The 24,374-nt window shown below is 40.9% G+C and overlaps 2 protein-coding genes across 4 annotated transcripts in view; one reads left to right on the top strand and one right to left on the bottom strand.

Moving 5' to 3' along the window:
• Nucleotides 1-21,251, bottom strand: part of MTTP (microsomal triglyceride transfer protein) — a 28,276-nt gene extending 7,025 nt beyond the window's left edge. The window contains exons 1-15 of the mRNA XM_061477565.1: nucleotides 21,117-21,251; nucleotides 16,176-16,363; nucleotides 15,481-15,624; nucleotides 13,229-13,336; nucleotides 12,700-12,816; nucleotides 11,368-11,507; nucleotides 10,373-10,523; nucleotides 6,810-6,967; nucleotides 5,738-5,906; nucleotides 5,073-5,180; nucleotides 3,871-4,083; nucleotides 2,631-2,842; nucleotides 1,929-2,026; nucleotides 1,705-1,826; nucleotides 720-947 (exon numbers count right to left, since the gene is read on the bottom strand). Coding sequence (XP_061333549.1) covers nucleotides 720-947; nucleotides 1,705-1,826; nucleotides 1,929-2,026; nucleotides 2,631-2,842; nucleotides 3,871-4,083; nucleotides 5,073-5,180; nucleotides 5,738-5,906; nucleotides 6,810-6,967; nucleotides 10,373-10,523; nucleotides 11,368-11,507; nucleotides 12,700-12,816; nucleotides 13,229-13,336; nucleotides 15,481-15,624; nucleotides 16,176-16,363; nucleotides 21,117-21,177 — 2,217 coding nt within the window. The 5' untranslated portion in view covers nucleotides 21,178-21,251. The remainder of the gene's footprint in view (nucleotides 1-719; nucleotides 948-1,704; nucleotides 1,827-1,928; nucleotides 2,027-2,630; nucleotides 2,843-3,870; nucleotides 4,084-5,072; nucleotides 5,181-5,737; nucleotides 5,907-6,809; nucleotides 6,968-10,372; nucleotides 10,524-11,367; nucleotides 11,508-12,699; nucleotides 12,817-13,228; nucleotides 13,337-15,480; nucleotides 15,625-16,175; nucleotides 16,364-21,116) is intronic.
• The window catches only part of TRMT10A (tRNA methyltransferase 10A), a 296,095-nt gene that overhangs the window by 258,844 nt on the left and 12,877 nt on the right, over nucleotides 1-24,374 (top strand). The window lies entirely within an intron of this gene.

Genomic DNA, 24,374 nt, shown 5'->3' with positions numbered 1-24,374 from the left:
CTAAGGGGATTCCTGTTTGGGAAGAGCAAAAATATCCAACCAAGTGCCGACCCTGCACTTTCAGAGAGATGTTTAGATTTTTGTCTTTCAGTAATACATTATGCAGCTGATTATATTAATATATGAGTCTGTATTTAAGCATAATATTAACAGCCTATTTGGCATAACAGTTGTATAAAAGCTACGTAATCCTCATTTTAATTCCTTGTTTTGCCTAGCAATAAGGTTAAGGACCTCTGAGCATTGCTGTTTGAAGGTTAGATATTTGGGAAAGTTTGAGTACGAGTGACTCATTCATTCCATACCTGACAGTTATTGCCTAATTGGTCTCTGGACCACTTGTGAAGAGAAAACTTTAGGTGATCACGTGGGACAATACTGTATTACAAGAAACAGTGGGAGGTGAGGCCACAGGCAGTAGCAATCAGAGTTTTCTATAGGAAACTCAGTTGGATTCACTTTTATTCAGTGTTACTTTGTTTTCTAAAACAATACATGTCCTCACCTTTGCTCTAGATTGCTTTTCATGTAATTTCACTCTGTTTTTTAATACCTGTGACTTTTATATTGCTTTCATAGTGAGTGAAGCCCATGTAACATCGATCAGGTATATTAGCATGAAAAAGAAAGAAAAGAAGATGTTCCACAACAATGGTGTGGGGGAGGGAGCATCTGTGCTTAAGAGGCAGAAAAAGAAGCAAGCAGTGTGCTGTCAGTACCTGTGAGTAGTCTGTCAGGAGGATAAGTCCTTTCACCACGTTAATGAGATCTCCAGTTGCTGAGAACATTTTAGACATTAAATCACCGTACCCTTGGAAAAATGTAACTGGCCTAAGTTGGACATCGAACAGAATGGCTGACATGCCAGCATAGGAGTCCAGGTTTTCCTCGCCTTCATCAGGAGTTGCAGCTATTATGGACTCCAGACCTTGAGCTTCAATCACCACCTAAGAAGCAATAGTGATACAGAATCACTGAAAAACTCTTCCTCATCCAAGCTGTTAACAACCCTACACGTTTTCTTAATGTCTATGAGCCTGACTCAATTTTATGTAGTTGTAGATTAAACAGTATGAGGCTAAGACTTAAAGGAACTAAGTAAAGCAGTTAGAAAAATGGAAAATGAAATAATCTCATGGCATGTTTCTTCCCTTTAGATGCAGGCAGAATTATTTGCCCACAATGCAGATCACAATCTCGAGCCTACTTTCAAACAGATTTTCCTTTTTCTGTATGGCTGTTTCCCAAAGACAGCTGGAAGGAAAACCCAAAGATGTTCCACTGCACAACTTTTGTCCTGCAGAAATTTAGGAGCATTATAATATTGGAGATACTAGGCAACATTAAGAAAAATCCAAAATAGAGGAATCTCATTTAAATCTCTGATTCATGCATTTGATCTACTCCTTGTATTTCTATTCTGTGTTATACCCAAACAAACTCCCAAAGCTTTTACTGATTATATCAGGTTAACAGTACAGGCTTTAACCAGAGACAGAACTTGATACATGTTACAGAACAAAACACCTGTCTTTTCGTATATGTGAACATGTGCCTTATTGGCTGTTCCGAGTTTCTTTTTCCCCTGTTACTGGCTTGTTCTCTGCCAAGTGCAGCAAACTTAAACATTAGTTGAATTGATCTAGAAACTGTAAGAAGAGGCCCACATACTGGTAGAGTTTTCATGTACAGTGTGGCAGTTACCTGGATGGCATGAAGTTCAGCATTTCTGTCAAAAATTCGGATGTTCATGTTACTTCTCCTTAAAATGCCAGAGCCTGAATAGAGGATGTCAAGACTGTATGTAGATGACACATCTGGACCACCTTAATTAAAAAAAGGAAGAAGGTACCTGTGACTAAACTAGTGGATTAATCAAGTGTTTGGGAATATGAGCAGGGCTAAAAGGCAGTTTTGTGGTTACATACGTGTAATATAGCCAGAGTAGGCAGAGGAAGAGCCTGTCTTGGCAAAGCGATCGTAGTTATGAGTACGCATGTCCTTCAGAACTTGCCGAATTGTTTTGCTGTGGTATTTCAAAACGAACAAACAAAGGAAAACACAGAGACACAAAAACGTTGCAGTACCGAAGTATTACTGTTCTGTAGAAATTCCAGATTTGAGAGAGGCTGAAATTCCCAATAGGAAAGAAGGTCTTCAAAACCCTCACATTTTCACACTAAAAATCTGCCCTAACCCAGAGTATCTTTTCCAATTGAGCTACTCTCTGCAGTCATAGATAGAAAGGCAAGCAAAGGTCTTGCTTGAAAAATCAGTGGTGTTGAGAAGAAGAGACATTTTGACCATTTTCACCAGGGCTGTGATGTTCAGAATTTTCTGAGCCCCACTGAAAGAATTAAGACCAACAGATGACATCTCTTGCCATAATGCAAGTTAGATGCCTAATTCTTATTTGCACCTCTGAAAATGCAAATAGCTATTCAATTAATGTCATTGAAATGCAGATATTTATTCTAAAATATCAATAATTTTAAGTGACACAAAAATGAAGCATCCTTTTATCCTCTCCTTAAATTTTACAGTAGAAATTCATGAGAACCTGTGTGTTCTTTGGGTTTCTGTACAGAAATAAGGATGACCTGAATTTATTTATACTGAACTTAATGTACCTTGAAGGCATTTCAAAGTGAAGTATATCTTGGATCATGGAGAGCATGTACTTGTTCATTTCCAGAGGCAGTTCACCAATGGAGAGCAGGATGTTTTTCACTTCCATGTAGGATGGGTTACTGTTTAAGATGATAGCAGCTGCAGTGGTTCTCACTGTCTTTTCATGGACTCTGCGATTCTGGTGATATATCCTGTTCATTGTTTCCTTCACCTGGTCAGGAAACAGATTATTCAATCAGTGCTCACACAGATGACTGAGCAAAGTACAGACTGGAATCTTGTTTATAATATCAGCTCAAGCTAGCTCCATAGCTAAGGCTAATACTTAAGAATATATTTTCAGCACCCTGTTTTTTCATGGTCCTTTTGGAATGTAAGAGCCGTGTAGTTCAGTGACCACATGGGCAAGTGGGGCATTTGTTATGTTTTCTCAGCCACAGTCCAAGTGCAGCCTTCCACACTGATTTCCACAGCAGGGCTGTAAATAAGTAGAAGCACTAATATCAAAATACTGTAGCAGTGGTAAGATCAAGAGAGAGATTTGACTGTTAACAGACAATGTAGTTTAAAAAAGTGAAGAATCTTGCAATATTAATTTTCTCAATTGTGCCTCTGGTGGCCGCATGTCCCTGAGAAGTTGTGACACATCTTTGTTACAGATAAATCCATAGAAAGCCAGGTAGCCCCACTGACAGAACAGCCTCTAGCATGTTCACTGCATAGCAGCACCCTGACAACCTCAGTCACAGCTGCCAGCAGCAGCTATGGAATGGGATGCAGGGTAATGCCACAGAGGCAGGTCCTCATGTTCCGCTATTTCTTCCCTTACTCTTGGAGGCTACAAGGTAAGACGTAGAGTCCTTACTTCATGCATTCTGCTTGGATATGCAAGTGCCCAAATGTTCCTAATATCTCCTGCACATCACAGAGAAGACAGTGCTCTTGTGAAAGAACAGTTCTCCCTGCAGACTGCCTGCCACCTTCAATGGCTGTGTGTGGGTCTGGAACCAAAGGCTGAATAGCACTGGCAGACTGGGAGCTGGGATTTGGCAACCAGGAATGTATAGACTTTTCTGGCTGAAACTAGAGCTAAACTAAGAAATAATTTCCTGGAGGTAAAAGTAAAACATGTGGAGCATCTTTGAAAAGAGTGGGACTGACAAATGAACTCTGTTAATTTATGCTTTATCTTTAATCCAGTCTCTTGCACTTCTTTTCTTGGGCAGTATATTTTCTTACCTCTTTGGTGAGAAAAGAAGGATCATATCTCTGCAAGGCAGTGGCAGCAAGATTGCTGATGGGCCCTTCTTCTGACTCGGCATACTTCAGAAGCAGTGGAATTGCTTCGGGAAGGAGTGCATTCTTCAGTGCCAGCAGGAACATCCTCACATTGTCATCTTTCTTAGCCTTCTCCAGTCTATTTAGAATCATCCTTTTGGCTTCCACAACAGCCTAAAGAAAGCCAACAGCATCTTTAAATGGTGATCATAAAACTATCTTTTTCCCTTGCAGAAGTAGGAGGAGCAGGGCTGGGTTCTAGCATGTTTTAGGTCCAAAGCACCATTGCACAGTTAGCAAAAGTGTAATTTGCAAACTGTATGTGGATGGCTTCCTTCAGCATAAACAAAGTGGCTATATCCATGGTGACACCTGATCTATAGGTTTATCATTTGCTAGCTGCTCTTCCTCTGACTCAGATCTTACTTGTGGGGTCAACATGTCCCCACAAAAAAATGCAAGAAAAGTGTTCATTAGTGCTTCATATCATAATGTTGTAAGAGCACTTGGCAATTAACAGGGGAAGGAAAAATGGACTCCTTAGAGGCATTCAGGTGCTCTGTGTCTTTCCAGCAGTGTGCTGCAGTCCCAAACAGCACAGATCTAGCAGGTAGCAGTGCCTTGTCTGATCCCCAGCACCTACTCAATCCATGGTCAAGGTTATAGCCTTCCTCCTTGGTTCTTCTATGCATGTTTGGGGTAGAGTTGAGTACTTGAACCAATGTTTCTTCTTCACAGAGCTGAAATAACCTAGATGATTGCAAATATTAAAGAGGTCCTGAGTTTGCCAGTGTTTCTCTGAGGACATGCAAAGCTTTTGGACAAAGAAGCAAAAGCATTGCTTCTGCTGACAGAGTAGGCAGTGACAAAAAGTTCTGTCAAACAAGGGCAAACTGGGAGAAATGGGAAGACACCAGAATAAAGCCTAAAGCTGATAAAATCAATGTCATTATTAAAAAAAAACAAATCAAAATGAACCTCAAATCAAACAAATAAACAAATCCCTAACCCTTTATCTGTCAAACATAGGGTTTTATGGGCTTATTTTAAAACAGGGGGAATATGCTTCCCGTGTCTCTCATGCTCTCCCAGTAACATCAGCAGGGATAATTTACATGCATTGCAGAGCAGAATTTGGCCAGCTTTGAACAGCAGATACTCACTGGAAGCTTGCAGCCTTCTCTGTCACACAGCTTCCTGATGAGTGCTCCCATGACAGTGACAAGAGTTTCTCTTATTTCTTCATTTGCAATATCCTCCTTGAACTTAGCCTGTTATGCAAAAGCAATGCTGTGAGTCTCTCTGAATACGATGAACTACAGTCTGTAGTGGGCTGAATAACCTCCCTCACTTCCTGTGAACATCAGTGCAATGCAAAGGCAGGGATGACCACAAGGGCCCAGGCTCAGGCTAAGCAGAGCACTGCTCTATCATTACACATAATAACTGACTGCCATTTTCTTCTTGAGTTACAAATAGATTCATTTTGAAGCTGTGTTTAAAAATAAAGAGTATTAAATGGTTACAAGCCTTTAAGAAGGCAACAATCAAACAATCCTCAAATAGTTTTGCTAAGTCAGAATCATGTTTGTTTTCCAAGTAATAGATATTGATAACATTTTACAGAGTAAATAGACTTGCAGTCTGGACTTATGCATTTTTGTTGTTTCCAGGCTTTATGCTACTGGCACACTTGAAGTTAACTCTGAAAAGCAAAAGGAAAGGAAAACTGGAAACAGAAACAGTCATTTCTTTTTCCCATCCCCTTTGACAGGGATAAGGCTCAAGAGTATTAACTGCATTGTATTTGTTTTATGCTTTGACTTACAGTTAAAGATTTCAGGAGCGTTTCAGTGGGGTGAGAAGCAAATCCACAAGCATACAGGAATCGCTCCTGCAGGAGAGAAGTGCTTTCATCTTTAAAGTCAAGAAACTCCAGTATGGCTTCCAGTGATTCTGGGGTCTGAGCAGAGGTTACGGCATCCACTATCTGCGGGCTACACAGAAGTGGAAATGAAGATACCATTGTAATGAGCTAAAGAATACTGAAAAGACTTTGCTTCGTATAGAAAGAAAGAAGCTAATGTCCTGAAAGATCTCTTTAGTGCAGGTAAGAGACAGAATTTTTTACTCTTGTTGGAAAAAAACTGTATCCCTGAATTCTTCCTCCTCAAAATGGTAAATGTACTCCAGAAATTATTCATATCCATGGATGCTAATATTTGAATGTATGCAAATATGGGATAAAGAAAGTATTAAAAACCCCAGAACTCTCCAGGGTGTCTTAAAGTTTAGAGAACAAGGTTGAAAATGGAAAAGAGTGTTTTATTTCTACATACACAGTGACGATTAGAGAGCAGGCTTCGACACTATCTGAGTTACTCTCAGGTTTATCTTCGTTATTAACAACTGCTATAATTTGAAAGATACTGACTGTATGGTGGGATACTCGGAAATGCTTTCCAACCCCCGAGCCTAGGTGCATATGCTGCTCACACCCAAACTCTAATATTAGGACAATAACGAGGCATGAACTGGTTGGCTGTATTTCCATTTGAAGGAAACAAATGGGCAAGTCAAGAACAAGTTACAGAGTGTTTCAGAACAAGCAGTCAGGATGAGAACCTTCGGGTAAACTACAAAGCATGTTCGCTGTGTATTGTAGATACAATCTACAGATACAGATATTGTATCTGTAGATATTTGCAGCACACTGCTCATATTATACCACAGGAACAAGCACAGCTTAAGAAAAAAATCCTGTTCCTGTACACAATACTGAATACTGGGTTTGCATTGCTAGGACATCACCAGTATAATTGAATCTCTTTGCATGCAATTTGTCCTTCTGCAGTTTTCAGTAACTTAAACCTTTTGAAAGCTTGCTCATAATGACTTACAGAAGTTCTTTCTTTTCACTTCTAATAACCTGCAGTATCTCCTCTTTCGTAGCTTTTCTGATGTTCTGAATGAAGGACAAAAAGCTTTTAGCTGCTTCAGCTTTGGAGAGTTTTTCAGGATACATTTGTTCTCTGATGCTCTTCCAGTGTTCAGAAAGCTGCAAAATAATTCACATTATGTCAAGTTTCTTAGATTGTGGTTTCAGTTCTCAAAATCAGAAGTACTAAATGCAGATATGTGGGCCAGCTATTGCTCAAATTAGCTGAAATTCAATAGCTTGCTCATCCTTTAGCTAAGTATTATTTATGATACCTCAGCACAAATATTTTTGAAACCTTTCTATAGCTTTCACTCTTCACACACTTTAGTATTTTCCTGATAACATACATTGCCTTAAATGCAACCTACTTTGGAACAAAACCTGATTATTTATACTGCAACTACAATAAGGTGAATTATCTTCTCTTGAAAATTTACTGTGCTTTCTGGTGAATACAGTGTTTGCCTTCCATTTCCATTTTCTCCTACAGAATGTTTTTTAGATTGGGAGATGCACAATTCCCAATTCACAAAGTAATCGTATTTTCTTAGAAGATGGTAATTTTTAAGTGGTTACTATGGAACAGGAATAAATGTCCCGCAAGTACTTCCCATTTTTCATTCATAAACCTGCATAAGATGGGGAGAGATTTGTGGTTATTATACGAAATGATAGGTAAGATGGCATTAGAACAGGTATTGGCCTCATCATATGTTGCTGCTATTTCCATGCACCACATTTTTGACCTGAATGAGCCAATATGGTACCAAAGCACCTATATCTGTTCTTCCAGACACACTCCCATAAGAAACCAGTGCAGGTATTTTGACCTTTCCTCTCTTACTTGCCTTTGCCGCTGTTATCTCAAATTATCAAGAACATTCCTTGGTGAAAACTCAGCTGTTCTTTGCAGCATTTTTTACTGCAGTTTTCCCAAGTGGGAAATAACACTAACAGCCATTTGACCTTTATGAAAATACTTCCTCTCTTCAAGGGTTTTGTATTAGGCAATGGCACTTGAACCTGCCCACAAATAGAAGTATCATTCAGCAGTACAGAGTGCAACTTCCATCAACTGTAACAAACAATAATTAGGCAACAATGATTGAGACATAGGATATTTCCTGAGGATTAATGACCAGCTGGGAGGAGCTCCTGTTCTGAGGCACAGATGGGCCTGTTAACCTCAACTGGTGATTAATACTTAGCACCAAGGTCAGTGTGGCTATTATAAGCTGAAATTGGATAAACATGGAGGGGGGGGCACTTTCTATTCCCCATGTTGAAGTTGCACCATAGCCCAGCAAAAAATCTGTAACCTCACTGATCCTATATTTCCTCCTGTGCAGAGCCCAGCTGTGTGGGCTCCTCTGAGTCAGCTTAGCCTGTACCCTAGAGACACCAAGGTGGGAGATGTGAGTTGAAGCCATCTCAAGCAAAAGAGAGTGAAGGTCAAGTCTTCCTCTTTGGGAGGGGTGCTGTAGCCATTCATCTGCCACAAGGAGCAGCAGCCATCTCCTGCAGTGACCATGATTTTAAAAAACAGCATTCACAACTGACTTTTGCAAGGAGCCTCATTCTGCTGATGTGAATGTCAGGCAGTGTGGATTGAATACCCCAAAGATTCAGGGACAGATGCATGCACTTCCACATGGGAACTCAGCTGAGCTCGGACAAAAATCTGTCAGGAACAGAGGGGTCAGACCAGAGGTTTTGTGGATACTCCAGGAAAATTCAAGACAAAACGAGAGATCCTAAACTAAGCAGGACTTGGTTTTGAATGTCAGTACCTGACAGCTGCTTTACAAACCTACAAAGGCTGGCTGCACAAGACAGAACAAACCCACCTTATTTTGGGGCGAGCATCCGTTCTTTCAGGAACCAGGAGCACAAAAAAATGTAACAATCATGAGCTCGTGTGAAAAGAGCACCCTTTATGATGTCTGAACACAGAAATCTGGGCCTAAATTTAAATGTAAATGTTGGCCGTAACATCACATAAGCTAATGCTGCCGTCTGTGAAGTGGGAACAGTAATGGTTATTTTACCAAATTCAGAAAGATAGACATAAGACCTGTTATGATTTTAAAAGGGTTTTGAAAACATAAAACTCTTAGCTTACCATGTCAGCATGGCATTAATGTATACCATGATATATAAGTACCAAATGTTATGTTGCTGCTTTGGATACAGTGTTCTGTTTATAGATGCCATCTTTTCATAGCAGCTACTGTAAAATACAGTGAGAAAGCAGGACTTCATTCTCATCGTGCCATTAGGTTTATAATGGTATAGCTCAGTCCCCAGGCAGTGCTCTGGAATTATACCCTATGTTTGTTAACTTGGTCTGGAAATTATAACTATTATGACAAGCTTGGTTCCAAGTGACAAATTGGTCAGCACAATCCTCGATGGACAGAGTCAGGGAAAAAGCACCTGTCCCTGCTCTTTTAAGATCCCTTGATGTTCCCTGCTCAGAACTGTTCCAGCACGCATGCAGCGTCATTTCTATTTCATTTCCTCCAACACATGTTTTTTATCTTCTCTGCAGCTCAACAAGCATCAGACAACATAAATTATCAGGGTGCAATGCTACTTCCAAATAACTAGCACAAGTTCCAGTATGGTAAGGTATTTGTGCTCATAAGGAGTATCTCCAGAGGGTTAAAATTATGTGTGCTGAACAGAAGCCTTATCTTGCTTATCAAAAACTGATAGAGAATAATAATCTTTAAATTGATGTTCCCATCCACTGCTAAATTCATTCCACAATATCATTAAAACTGTTTGCTAACAATCACTGTGGCAATTTATATTAATTTATGATGCATAGCATCAGTAAAACAAAAGATGATGCATTTATGGTACCAAGCCATTGGTAGTCTTTAGATGTCTTAAATATAGAACCCAAGTTCTTGTTTGTTTGTTTTTTCTCCAGGGGAAAAATGAGAACAGTATTGGACTTGCCAAGAGTACTAAAGCCCTATTTTATATTTATAAAACAGCTATAAAGTCTTTTAAATAAATTACTTTCTTCATGGTTGGGCAGTAAGAAGAGACTAGATATATTACCAATAAATAATTAGCCTGCCTAAGGAATGTCTAACTACCTTTAATTTCTAGGAGCAGTTCAGCTCCTCCATGACAGAATTGTTCCTAAACACTGGCCAACTATGTTAAAAGTAATTTATCACTACATTTCCCAGAGGAAATTAGCTCCTGCTAACTCAAAGTCAGAGAAGATGAGATAAAGCAAAAGGGTGGCGTATTTTCTAGTGGTCTTGAGAAATACTGCACTTAATCTTTGAAAGAGAACAAAAAGGTTGGTACTTTTAGAGGTAGACCTTAAAACACCCTTGTGTGGTGGAGCACTATTGCATCACTTCTGTGCTCTCCACTCCTGGGTATATTTTATATTGCTTTGTTAGACCTCTGCTAGTGGGCTGTTTGGACAGAAAGTTCTTTCACACTTGTTCTGCTCAGCCAACCAATTTGACGTCCAACAAGCTTGTGTTTACTTACTGAAGGACACTTTTTGCATTTGGATTTGACTGGCTCTGCTACCAGTGACACAGCAACGTAACTGGAGTCCAAGGTCTTGATAACACCTGCCACTTGCTTCCCAGCGATCAGTCCAGGCCCAGCTTCTACTGACTTCAGTTCCAGTCTCTGCCTGTGTATCCATACAGTGAAGACACCATTAGAACTTAACCGTTAGAGCAGAAATGCAGAATCATGGCAAGAGGAAACAAAAAATCCCTCCACAGGCCAAAAATATACAAGACAGATTTAATAAAGTTTTATCTTAAATGGTTAGAACGTGGCAAGTCTATGGCTTTTTTAAGGTAGCAGAAGTATCTGATACCAGCAGAATTACTGTGAGAGGTATATGGCATAAATTACCTAAACAACAGACTTTATAAGTATGGATTTATAGCACCTGATAAACAGCCATATGCATTCTGAAATGTTTCATGTATTTGTTCATAAGAAGATCTGGAAAGTGAGAGTCTGAATATACATTTTTCAATATCATAATACTAAGAAGATACCTGAATCATTTATCTTGCATGAGTATCTCCAAACCTCCAGAGTGTTGGAGTGTGGAGCCTAACACAGATTTAGGTTTCACTGTTGTTTCCTTTTTTATGCAGATTTTGTTTTCTATACTTCTGAACTTTCACATGCTAGAAATAGCAAACCATTGGAAGTATTTCTTAAGAAATGAGAGGATGTAGAAACAGAACACATGCAGAAGTACTGTCTTGCCTAAAATGTTTTGGCCAATTCCAGCTGTTTTCATTTAATTTCTTACAAATGCCATTATTTCTTATTTGCAGTATGGTATAGCCCTCAATCAAAGTTGAACCTGGTACCATATGGATACAAAAGAGGCCTAAATCCTTACCTGGAGAGTTTACAGGTTTAGATCTTGATGCTATAAGACCTGCATATATAACCTGACTAGAACCACAGCATCCTACCACTATCAGTGCCAGTCAAATTGCCCAACTTACTTTGACACTATTTTGGCACCTGTTTTTCGTCGAGAATTCAGAACCAAAGCATAATTTTCTTCTGCTTTAATGGATTTAAAGAAACTGTCTTCCAGCACATAAATTGTGGCAGATGTGGCTTTTGTACTGACATCTAAAATCTGAAAATAATGAGAAAATAAACCAGGAAAAGGGCTGATCAGTAAACAACAGAATAGGAAAACAGCTCACAGTTCCAAATCAGGGCAAAACTTGAAAATCAATACAGCCTAATGAGGAAGGTGCATGTGGGTTGACAACATCTCAAGTTAAGCCTATATACCAGGTTGTCAAGAAGCTGCTCACTTCTAGAAGAAGCTGCTCACTTCTGCACTACGTGTTTCAAATTCAGTATGCGCTGGGAGGGGACAGGGGGGAAGAGAGGAGGGGAGAAAGTAATGGAGCAGGCTGCAAATAAGAACACCTTAAATGAGATAAAAAGCTTTTCCAAGGGAATGTCTTGTAAATAAGATTGTCATGTTCACACGGGGGAAGCAAAGCCAGCCACCTTGCTTGATCTGTTTGTAAACAAGGTGAAGTCTTTGTGGCAAATGTGAAAATCAGGAATTCAGTCATAGTGTTAAGGCAGTTTATTAAGAGAGGACATGCTACCTTTGTACTTCTCTGAGCCGAGGAAGGTCAGTTTCTGATGCAGAGAATCTCAGTGCCTTCAGCACCTGTCCAGCTGGCATTCAGTAGTAACTGGTTAGAAAGGAGTTTACTAGTAGTGGAGGACCATTAAGGCCATAGAAGGGCTTCAGTTACCTGTATGGCACATCTACATTACACCTGTGAATTAGGGAAGCCTTTGACCTTCCAGACAAACCTGAGAGGGCTCCATTCAGGAGTCAGCATCTTGCCTGGCATTTATTGTGTAGACTAAATACTGTGACTTAGCAACTGGGAGAAAAATTACTCTTTTCACTATGACTGTGACTGTACCTAGTGTTTTCCCCCAAAGGAAATGAAGCCTCATATCAATTAAAACTTGACTACAGTCGGGACAAAAGTGCCGTAAATCTTCATAGAAACTAAAATATGTTATAGATGACAGCAAAGAAATTATGTGAATTTGCATGCTGTACTTAATGTCAGCTGAGCCAAGGTGTTTTACACAAAACCACTTGAATCCATTCAAGAGAGGAGAATCCATCCCCTGTTCTCCCCATTGGTACTACCTATGAAATTTGTTCTAGTAATACTACTAAATGCACATGTAGAATTTGAACTAGAACTTTTGAGAAAATGAGTAATAGCTACTAAAATATATTTTAAATAGGCAGAACGGATTTTATTTTGTTAAAGAAATCATACCCGGTTGTGGCTGGTAAATCCTTGTTTTTCTATTTCACAGGAGGCAAGGTCTTTTATTTTAGTCACTTGATCTTGCCTCACATGGTAAGTAGTATTGCACTTCCCAGATATGTCCACCTTGGAGAAAAAAGAGTCAGATTACAATAATTTCTTGAATTTACCTTTTGGACCTTCTAAAGATGAACAATTTTCTCCACTGTTGGAATCCTGTACCAGAGATGCTGCACTGTTTGAGTTTATCAGTTAGAGTGACCTAGTTTAAGTTGGTTTATTACCAAATTCTGCTAAACTGACAAAAGATTTGAAAATGGATTTTCACCGATTCTTTACGTTAAGTGCAGCAATGTGACTTGTGTCACCAAATATTCAGAAGACTGTCTTTACATCCCCAACCTCAAATGCAGTCAAAGAGCTGATTTCTGTCACATGCCTTCTGAAGTTACCAGGAACCACAGGTCTGTCTTTCAGAGCAGATTGGGCTCTGCCTTTTTCTTTGATGATGGTTATCTTGACACATTTAGCACCATACCTCATGGGCAGGACCAGAGTGCAGCTGCAGCTGGAAAAGGCTTGCCAGACCTCTCTTAATGTTTTGAGTAAAAGCAGGTTCATTTTCATATGAGTAGAAGTTTTTGACCTGTAGGAATAAAATCCAAGTATATTACAAATTTGGTTAAATGAGAAAGTAATAGTGAGGATCCTTTCTAGAAAAACTCCCTTTAGGTTTTTTTTTTCTGATTGGGAAGCTGAATTTGGACCCATTGCCCTTATTTAAACAAATTCCAGGGGCTGCAAGGCCTGGCAATAACAGTACAAACATATTTAGGGCTTCAGCTGTACCTAAGTACAGTTTCCTCCTGTTAATTAGAGATAATTGAGAAGGTAAATGGGAAACTTCACATAATTGCGCAAGTGACTCATTTTTCTACATGCTCTTCAGATAATCCTTCCTCACAGGGGCATAATATCTATTGCACTTTAGTCACAGATTACAAAAACCCAGAATGAATCACAGGTAAATTACAGTTAGAATGGCTTAAATGACGTGTCAAATGCATCACAACCTTTGCACTTCCATGGGTCACCTGTTGTGCTTGAGCCTCTCCTCTGCTAAGAAGACTTTGCACCTCCACTTTGCATTCAAGGTGCTTTAAAAGTGCTCTGTTTTTTTCAAGAACTGTAAGTACAATCAGTGTGTTATCTCAGGGTAATCCTGGAAAGTGAAATCACCATGCCAGGGATGAAAGTATCATACCACAGAGAAATCATAAAAGGAGTGCACAGATACTTTTACCAGAGAAAAAGCACAAGTTTTTAATACTGTATCTCAATCTTAGTCTAGTGTGAATTGTTTAGTGTATTAGGAACAGATGTATTTTGACTGTGGTGTTCTGATACCTCTGTTCTCATTTAGGGCTGAGTACTGTTGGGAGCCAGTGCTGTCCTGTTTCTTTTTATGTTGTGTAAAATTGATGACAAGGTTGAGTTTGAAAGTTACTGAGCAGGCCTGATAGCAGCTGCAATTCAGTAGGCTGAGCTGGTGGCCAGGGTATGTGCTCAGTGCCTATTTACAGCAGGAGGTAAAGACCCTGTGGGATAGGATGTCGCAGCCCTCACTCTGCTCTGCAGAAGAGAAGAGGGAGTGTGACCTTCAACCTTCCTCCTTTTCTCAGTGCTCCTCTACCCACGTCCCACCTGCTGAGAATTGCTTGGGCTGCAGAGGAGAAAGCACGGCTGTTGGCCTAACACAACAATGCAATGAGAGGGGGAAGGAGCATAGAGAGGAGGCAGGAGCAGCCATGGCTCAAGCCTTGCCACCACCTGGCCAGAGCAGTAGGCTAAGTGCAAGGGGACAAGTCAGCAGCTCCACAGGGAAAAAAAGGGGGAAATGTATTTACTTCTGAGTGAAACTGGGACTGTATGAGCTGCAACTGAACATGGGGATGGTGCTTCAGTGATTTGTCAGGGAAGGCTGTAAAACCCAGACACCCACTGAAACACACCTCCTCGGTGTCCCTTCTCTTCTGAATTTTGAAGACAGTTTCCCAGTGGAGGAGCAACATGAAAAGCCATCATTCTTTTAGCATCAAGCTCATTAACTCAGGTCTGTTGAAACTGCAGCTGACACTGAAGTAAGTAATCAAGCCAGAGAGGTGGGAAAAGCTAGCATTCTAAAATATTTGATAAGGGTTTAAAGTGATTAACACTGCTCCTCACAGACTCAGTATAACCTCCCTCATCACAAACTGTATCTCCTTTTCTGCCTTCACAGCTTGGATAAAATCCTGGCCTCACTGGAGTCAACAGCACGTGTCTTACATAGCAACTATGCATGTATCTATATGTGTACCCCCATATTTGTGGCTGTTTACTTCCATAATGTATGGTGTTCTCAGTGCACAAGAGGCTTGGGCTGGAAGGGCCCCTTGTACAGGTGAATTACAGTCTATTCTAAACTATAGTGTTTCATTTGCTATGAGAATGGTGAGATACTGGAACAGGTTGCCCAGAGAAGTTTGTCAATGCCCCATCCTTGGAAGTGTTCAAGGCCAGGCTGGAAGGGGCTTTGAGCAACCTGGTCTAGTGGGAGGTGTCCCTGCCCCTAGCAGGTTGGAACTAGATGAGCTTTAAGGTCCCTTCCAACCCCAAACATTCTACATAGAATGATAAGACACTACGGCATATTAAGAACACTGAAAGGATAGTGAATTCTCCAAGCCTGTAAGAAAAGATTTGTCTCAGATTTCCTTAGGGATTGAATTTTAAAAGACAGGGTCTTACTTTTCCACGGACAAGCTCAAGAACCATAGGCCTCTGTAAAGCTTGCAGATATTCTTTCCCAATGATCTTCTCTGTGTTTTTTCCTTTGAAGATGTTTTTAGCAGCTGGACGTTCATTCACATTTTCAACTTGAACATCTTTTATCTAGCAAAGTAAAAGCAGAGAAAATATGCGTAGAGAGCAGCCTAGCACTGGCCTGGGGTAAGCTAAATCACCTAATACATCTTTTTTTGTTTTCATTTCTGGTTCTGATCATTAACCTTGCATGATTACTATGTCTATGTTTTCAAAAGAAACCAGCACTTACCACTGGGGAAATTAGTGGCAGAAAAATTCACCATAAAACTAAGTACCAAACCCAGTTTGTATTTAGCAAATGTCATGATTTTCAGCTAGAACTGAGAATTTCAGATAACCTATTGTCCCTCGGTAGGTGCTTGCACATCAGTTGTTTGAAACTGTAGAAGCTGTATGAAGCCACTTCAAAATACAGGAGATATTCTGAAGTTCTGGCTTATGATGTTAGGTATTTTCTTGTGAGTCTTATTCTATATGAATCAGCTTATTGAAGAAACTGGTTGTAGGTGATAAGAAGAATAAAATGTTTAGCTCATCTTCTGAAAATGAGTTCTTCAAGATTAGATTTGCAGTTAGATAAATGGGCACGATTTAAGTTGTCTAATGGCATTCATTACCGTAACTTTGACCAACTGGTCATCATCATTCTCTGGGTTTCTCCATAAGAGATTGACATCCACACCAGAAGAAAGACGGTATCCTGCACTTTTCTGCAGTGATGCTTTCACACGATCAACATACACTTCAGTTGAGTAAGAAAATTTATATAGCTTGTCATTATTTAAGCTTGGTCCAGTAGTGTGCCCTGTTCAGGAAGCAAAAACAGTGTTTCAGAATTGACTGACTCACATAATCTGTTATTTTCTCTAAGAAACAGCTTTAGAAAAATGAAAAAATTAGTTGCCAACAAAAAATTTATGGGACTGAACCTGCTACCCTTAACCACAGAGGCTTGTCCCACTGGAGCAGCAGGGGGATTTTCATGATTAAGTTTAAACTAATCCCATATATTTAAGATAAGAACGAACAGAAAATCCTTTGTTCTATCTCTACACTTATATAAATAAAAGAAAATTCTTTACTTCAGATATACTAGAGTTAGAAATTGATCCAAAATTATCTGCAGCTCCAAATACTGTAACTAATCATGCAATTTGTGTGCTTAGCAATTTGAAATGCACTAATGTAATCTGTTGGAGACAACAGAAATTGCTCTCTGCATCTATTTCACATTTATTGGGAATCTTTCCATTGAGTTTTACTTGGGGGAGATAGGAATGTAATGAAGATATTGGGAAAATACTTTTAGATTAAGTAATTAAGCCCTTGTTCTTTAAACTAAAGAATTGTCCCTTTAGCCATGCCTCTGCTGCTAACTGATGTATTTAAGGGATATAAAAGCCAAATTCTAGCATAAATGCAATTTGCATACACAATTTATGGTGCCATTTCCATCTGCATTAACAACTCAGACTGTTCCTTAGGGATTCAGTTGCACTCTTGTTACTGTAAATGAAATCTGTAGTATACAAATGACTTATATTTTTCCTTCATCAAACTGCTTACTACCACACTATTTCCTATCTTCTCTTTCTTTTGCCTCATGCACAGCCACGTGGGGAATGTGTGGCACCAGTGTCACAACTCTACCCAGCCTCAGGCACAGGAATTAAGACCGTGCCCCTAAAATCTTTGTTTAAGGAAAATCAATTTCTTCTTGAATACCCTTCAAATATTTTGTCATGAAGAGTATATATAACATCCCTTTTCACTCCTTTCAAGGGCTTCCCTCTGCTGGTGTGGATGGCTACAAAGGTCTCTTCCAGATATGAAAAACTGGCGAAGTGAGTAGAGGGAAGGAAAAAGAGGAGAGGCTGGCTGAACACAAAGTGCTCTTACATCCACAAAGCAAATACACATACAGTGACCTTAGGTGCTATCTGTAAGCAGCACGGCACTAGCCTCTCAGTCCCAAATGCTGAACCACTGAATCCATTGGGAATTTCTTCACGGAGTTCAGAAAGTACAGAGCAGAAATGATAACAGAGTTAATCTAAGAAAAGCAAAGTGCTGTCCTCAAGGAGATGCATCTCAGTCTTATGACAAGTGCAGGGAAAAAATATAATCTATCGAAATATCTCAAGACAAATTCTTAAGCATGCTGTAATGTAATCAGTGTGTTCAAAGTCCCTTGCAGAGAATCAGCAGCCTATCTTGATTTATGCCATGTCCCTTAGTGTTTTATTTGACTCTACTAAATAAATTACAAATCACTGTATTGGTAATAAAGAAAATCAAAGCCTTATTTCACTCTCAGATTTTAAATCCCAATTAGGTAGGTATAGTGCATAGTGTAGTTCCATCATGGCTGGATGGATATATTCTGCAGTCCTCCAAGGGTCCAAAACCCCCTTTCTTAAGGTTTCGTTTGCTTTCTTCCCCTGTTCATAGCAGTAGATGAAGGTCAGCTTTATAGAACCTTTCCCTGATGAAAATGGTCACCCCACCATGTTTGGTCTGTAAATTGCGTAAATTGGCAAAGCTACATCAAACTAAACTGACTTATGCTTCACGCCTGCTGGAGATGTGGCACAGCAAATTTGGTAACCCAGGGAGAGCAGCCTGTTTGCATGAGGTACAGCTCATTTTTTTTGCAGGGAGGCTGAAGCATTAATGTTGGCATGACAGGGCTTTTCTGGGTTTGCATGTCTTGTGCATCTGCTTCAAAACAAAGTGACCAAGAGGTATAAAACTCTTCCCTCAGTTTACTGTGAATTTCCTAACCCCTTTCCCAGTTCCTCTCACTCCTATCAGTTTTGAAGCTACATTGCCCTTGAGAGCAGAGTGTGCTCAGTGCTTGCCCAGAGGTGGCTGTGCCTTTCTGGAACATCATCCGTGGTTCCTTGCTGTACCTTGGAGCTGGTTGCCCCCTGGTTCAAAATGTCCTTCATTTGCAGCAGAAATGGCAGTGCTGATGATTTAATATCAGCTGAGGTTTTATGAATGCCACCCACTAGGTGCTTTCTAAACACAGAGGGTGATACAGTCCCATCTAAAGACAAGAGGTGGGGGGCAAGCATGTCCAAGAAAAATTATCCAGGTGCTCACAGACATGTGTCTTAGTAGTTAAGGTGGATGTTTGTGGTTTTGCTCCCTTTCTTTTTTTCAGTTAAAAGCATCTTTCACCCACCCACTTCCCACATCTCAACCTATAGATCTTTTTCCCATTTTCAAGTGTTTCTTCCCTCTTCCTCCCTTTTAGCATTTGCTGGTCCCCATGTAGAAAAGAGCTTCTCCCTCCTGAAGGAAATAGGTGAGCAAATGACACAGCAGCTTCTTGCAAATGTCATGGAAGAGATAAATAATCACAAAGTATTTCTGGGAGCTAAAAGAAGATTAAGTTCTGAAAGCTTTCACCATTTCATTTGTGGAAAATACTGCAGGAGCCAGGACAGAAGACGCTTTTGTTTGCAAGACTGGTCTCATTGATGGAAAAGGGTAAGCCAGCAGTGGATCATGATAAGAGAAGCAGCAGAGATAAAGCAGTTCCCAAGGGGTTAGCACTTACCCCAGTGCAAATGGGGAAGCCAAGAGAGACAATTGGATAATGTGGTCAGTTTGAGAGGCAAGGGGGATATTGGTGGCTGAGGGACAGAGACACAGTGTCACTTCCCAGAACCAGTATTCAAAACAGCGTAACTAAATTTTCATACCATCTTTCATGAAGGAAACACCTGTACTATTTAAAAAGTTATATTCCTACACCTTTGATAGAAACTTTTCTTTAAAAACCTGCATTTAGAAGCTCTTTCCTTTGTATTCAGCACAACACTGGAATCCATGACGCCTGTACAGCAATTACCATTTCAGCTGATAGCAAATGTCCCACTGACTGAGAAGGAAGGAGAGATGGACATAAGACTTGCAATTGGCCATGCTCTCTTGGGGTCAGAAGTGCCTGCTTTCAAGGTGGAGTGCATAACACATAGTTTGACTAGTAATGTTAAGTGTCTGTCATTAAGGGTAACATGCCAAGTCTATAATTAAATCATGATACTGTATAATACAGAAGGTTACACTGCATGAGTAGAGACAGCTGTCAAGCCCTGTGCCTTTTATTAATATATATGGCATGCACAGCATGTGTGTCTCTAACTACTTGCTAGCTCTACCTTCATAAATTATATTTGCCACTGTTTCTGATACTGGATAGCTTTAAAAGCAAACCCCATCCGTTTCTTTGAACATACTTTTCAAGTGGAACTCAAGTAAAAAAATTTCATGTGAGCTGATCTAGCTGACTTGAAAAGAATATTCTTTCCATATTTCCAAAACGCAGCATGGCCTGGTGGAAAGGTAGAACACTCATCCTAATCCCAGCTCTGTCACTGAGGCACCAGGGCCTTGGGCCAGTAAATTAGCTCTCAAATCTCTCTGCACAAGAGTGAGAGAAGACCTGGCAGAGCTGAAGGGAGGACTAATTAATGAGAAAATCCTTGCTGGGTATCCTGGTGATGTGAAGTGACAAGGAAATATTACTTCATACCAAGAAGGAGCTTTGCTTAACTGATGTTAAGCAGAAGCTGGGACAAGCAGGTACCAGAAATATGGCACATCAGTATCTAGCCATAATCATTACTTGGCATTACACTCATGGGTAGAGGAACTACCTGCAAACTTCTCTGCTTTACACCTCCTGTCGTAAGCTAGTATGGACGTAGGGAGGAAAGTTACTGCTGTGTTATTACACTGACACAGTGTCCTGGATGCCCTGCAGGGAGCAGAGGGAGGCACCCATGAGAGCAGCTCTACAGCCTTTTTAATAGTTGAACCCAGGATGGCATGCCCCCTCCTTGCTCCTCATCATAATATGGACATACTCGTTAAACCAAAAACTAGGTGTTGGGTCATGTTTTAAGGTTTTTGCTCCTCTAAATTTAATGTCAGGTTGTACACAAAGGGCCACTACTAAAGACATATTTCCTTGCTTCATACACTGCCACTGCTGAAGTGGGCAGTCTCCAGATTTCATACCCTTGACCTTTGTCAGCACACCTGAGTAAACCCCTGCTCCCAGAGCTTGTGCAGACATCCAGGTTTTCATGACTTATTGCAGAGCAAGCTTCCCATGAAATTAACGGGATGCTTGTTACTGACTTTAGAGGTAGCCGATTCAACTGCTCAGAAGCTGAAACCTGGAGAGCCCTGAGCACTTCCTGGCTCTGCTCCACCAAAGCCCTTCTGTGTGTTTAACTTCTGAGTGTGTGAATAGTCTCTTTCTAGTTGGTGCCCCCACAGCATGTCCTGACTAAGCAAGGTCAAGATCCTCAGTCCCCTGGCTCACACTGCTGGCCCTGTGCACCTGAAAACACTCCTCTATCCCCCCCGCTGACATGAATGCCACAAGTGCCTAAACCTTTGTAATTACTAAATGCGTTTGTATTACTCAAGGATGGGTAAGTAAAGATGATAATTTTTGATGCAAAACAGACCTGCATACACATTGTGGTTATGCCTCAGCTGAGCCAAAAGCTGAATCAAGCCCGGTACAGACCTACCTTTAACAGAGGCTGAGTAGGTGGAAATGATGCAAAGGAACAGCACAGTAAGAAGAATCATGCTGGACTCCAGTGAGCTTCTGACTGCAGCATGGAAGTGTGAGAGCCTCCAAGAAGTGTGCTGCTGAGAGTGGAGGGATGCCTTCCAAGAGAGACTCGGGGCTGGCCACACTGTTTATCTAGATGTAGTAAAGGTCAGATTCCAAATTCCACACTCAGGTACTAAGTTCATCAAAGGACTTCCAGTTAATTATTAAGAAGTAAGGTAACTGGTGGTTTCTATCCCATTTATCAATTGCCTCAGTTTTTGTTTTTGAATGCTAAGCCCACGCAGCCACATTTGTGCATGGGGGGAGCGCACCTCCAGTCCTGGCAGGACCAGGAGATCCTGTCATTCCTCCTCTGTTTGAACAAAAGGGCCATCAGGTCTGTTGCTACCAGAGGCCAGATCCTCACCACTGTCTCCATTGTCTTGTATCAACTCTATGATCAACCCCAGAAGCAGATGATTTTTAAAGGTCTTCCTGGAAGCAAAAGTACATAGGATTTATCAGTGCTATCCCTAAAAGCAATTCTACTTTTTATAGAGACTAAAATGCATGTCAGTTCCTGTTGTATTGTATCCTACCAAATAGATTCTCTTTCTTCCAGCAGCCCCAGCACCCATCTTACACTATTGTAGTGGCAGAGGTTAGAGACTGAAAAGGTGAGATAAACCAGTCATTCTGTCCCACCTCAGTGAAGAGAACCTGCTTGCCTGGGTCTGGGAGCAGGGCAAACCAAGCCCTCCTATTCACCCCTATTTTTCCCTTTTCTCACACTCACTTTACCGCCTCCCCTGATAAGCTCCCAGCTGACTAACCCATGTGCTTCCCCATTTCCTCTGAGATTAAATACCTGGCCATGTCACACTAAGCCTCAGGGCCACAGGGCTTGCTAAGGACCTCCTTGTCCCTTAGGTGATGGTGAGGCAGTAGGTCACCTCCCTATGTTCCTTGGCACACCCTGGGTGTCACAGCCTGCATCCTCTTCCGCAGCATACAAAGCCTCCCTTGCTCTGTGAAGAGGGAGGATCTGGTCCTGCTTGTAGAGGAGGCACACCTGTGAGCCATCACCATGCTCCTCCATTCCACTTCCAGAGATTGTTTTAACAAGACTGTGAGCTACAAACACCCCAACTGAATCAGTGCCACCCCCGTCTGTATTTAGCTGCTTCCAACACTCCATTACTGCCACCAGCTCCTCTGTATTAGTAAGGGATTGTAAAATGAGAACAGCCTTCACCTTGAGTGGTACAAGTGCCTCCTTTGTTGCCCTGGGGTAAAAGAAAAGCTGAGCACTGTGGATGTCAGTCATTGCCCAGCAGTGGGAAACAGCAGGTCCATGCCAGTGCATCTTGCTCACACTCATCTCCACACCTTGTGGAAGTCCCCATGGGAGCTCTTCACATGTGGTGTGTGAGTATGCATGCACATGGGAGGGAGAAGATTAGTAGGAAACCATGGGGACTGCTACTGCTTCTCCCCAGTTTGTGGTTATTTATCCTGCTTCCCCAGCATAGGCTGTGACATGCTCCTGAATTCAAGGGACTGGGGCAGAGAACTCCAGCTGAACCTTTTGCTGCATTTGGTAAACAAGAAACTTGCCAGGCTGTTTGCAAAACCAACTCGAGCTAGAGGGAAACTGGAGGTATAGATGCTGCTTTGGAAATGAAATGTTCACACTTCACTCGTGAGGAGGAGTTGGCGTTAGTCTGAAATCTGGGGAGAAGCAATTATCCTCTTCCTATGCTCTTGGGACACAGGAAATTTATTTCTTCCTTGCAATAATGCTGTTAATGAAAGGGACTCTCTTAGACACTAGAATATCAGAGGCCATATCCTGTGCTGAGGTAAATCAGCATATCTTTTTGGACACCACTATAGTAGTGCCAATTACAGAACTAAGGATGTAACCATCATGTAGAGAAATAGTGTACATACATTTCCATGTGCATATACATAAATACACCTATACACATACCCATAATGCATACTAAGTATATTCCTCGAACGTCTTACAAACAGGAGGCTTGGGCTTCATCTCAGTTATGGCTAGATTAAATCAGCAGTGACTTCCCTGAAGTCAAATTACACCAATGAAAGAAGTGTTGTGCCCACCAAAGTCCATTACACACAGAGGTTGCAGAATGAGCCCCTAATGCACACTTCAAGCCATGCTGGCATAGGTACTGGGGTCAAAGTATTACTGTTGCTGCACATTTTCCAGAGTTCAAACTATAAGGCTCATATCTTTATACAACCTAATAAAACTGATGAGAGTTCCTCACATCTTCTGAGTTCAACAAAATGTTTTTGTCTTCTCTTCACAAGCAACATTGTGAAGATCTCAGTTTTCAACTCAAACTTTCAGCTATGTGCACCAAAGTACCCCAGTCCATCTTCACCCTTCACCTGGAGCCTGTGTGCCCCAGCTCCTGCTGTTTTGGTGAGTAAGACGCCACCTGTCCCTGCCACTGGCAGAAGACACCCAGCCAAGCCACTGGCTAAAGGTGAAGTGTTATACTGACTAAGGTATGTGTCATCTGCATCCTAAGCTTCGCATGAGTGCTGCAGTCAGACCTGCCCCACAGAGAGTAATATCAGTATCTACGCCTGGGCCTCCATGGAGAATCTTTTTTCTTTTCTCCATACTCTGCCTCTCGACCTGCAGTGCTATTTCTACAAAATGCTTCAATATGCAGTTTTAGACTATGGGGTATTTTGTTCTGTTGCTAGAGGAAGCTCTCCCTTTGATCGAGCATCTTGAAAAGTCATGTCATGGCTTTTCAAAATAATGAAATTCAGTCAGATATCTCTTTATAGGTATTTGCAACTGCTCAGGGCATCATTTTGCTTTGTCACCAGTTGGCACTTGGCAGACTTCAGCAGAAGTTGCATTACCCCATGTCAGCGTCTGAGGACATTGGGGTCTGGATTAGCTTTGGAAAGTGCAATATGACAAAACCAGATTTATAAATCAAAATGTCTAGACACTTTTTTCATTCTAAGAAAAAGCACATCTGAATATTGAGAATATTTGTTAGATGCCTTTTGGATTTTTTCTAAAAAAGCAAGCAAGCAAGCAAATGGGCTTCTGCTGGTAACTGATCTGCAGCATTTTAATGACCAAAAGAAAATGAAGGATTCTGCATAAGGACAGTGGTGCTTTTGGACTTGTGTGATGCTAGATATTAATAGTAACATGAGTGAGGTTTTA

This window comes from Pezoporus flaviventris, unplaced genomic scaffold (assembly GCF_033815535.1).
Source record: "Pezoporus flaviventris isolate CSIRO_AGI_PZ_B2104156 unplaced genomic scaffold, CSIRO_AGI_Pfla_v1 ptg000002l, whole genome shotgun sequence".
NCBI classification, from domain to species: Eukaryota; Metazoa; Chordata; class Aves; order Psittaciformes; family Psittacidae; genus Pezoporus; species Pezoporus flaviventris.
Note: the sequence above shows the minus strand (reverse complement) of the source record. Positions and strands in the feature narration are given on the sequence as shown.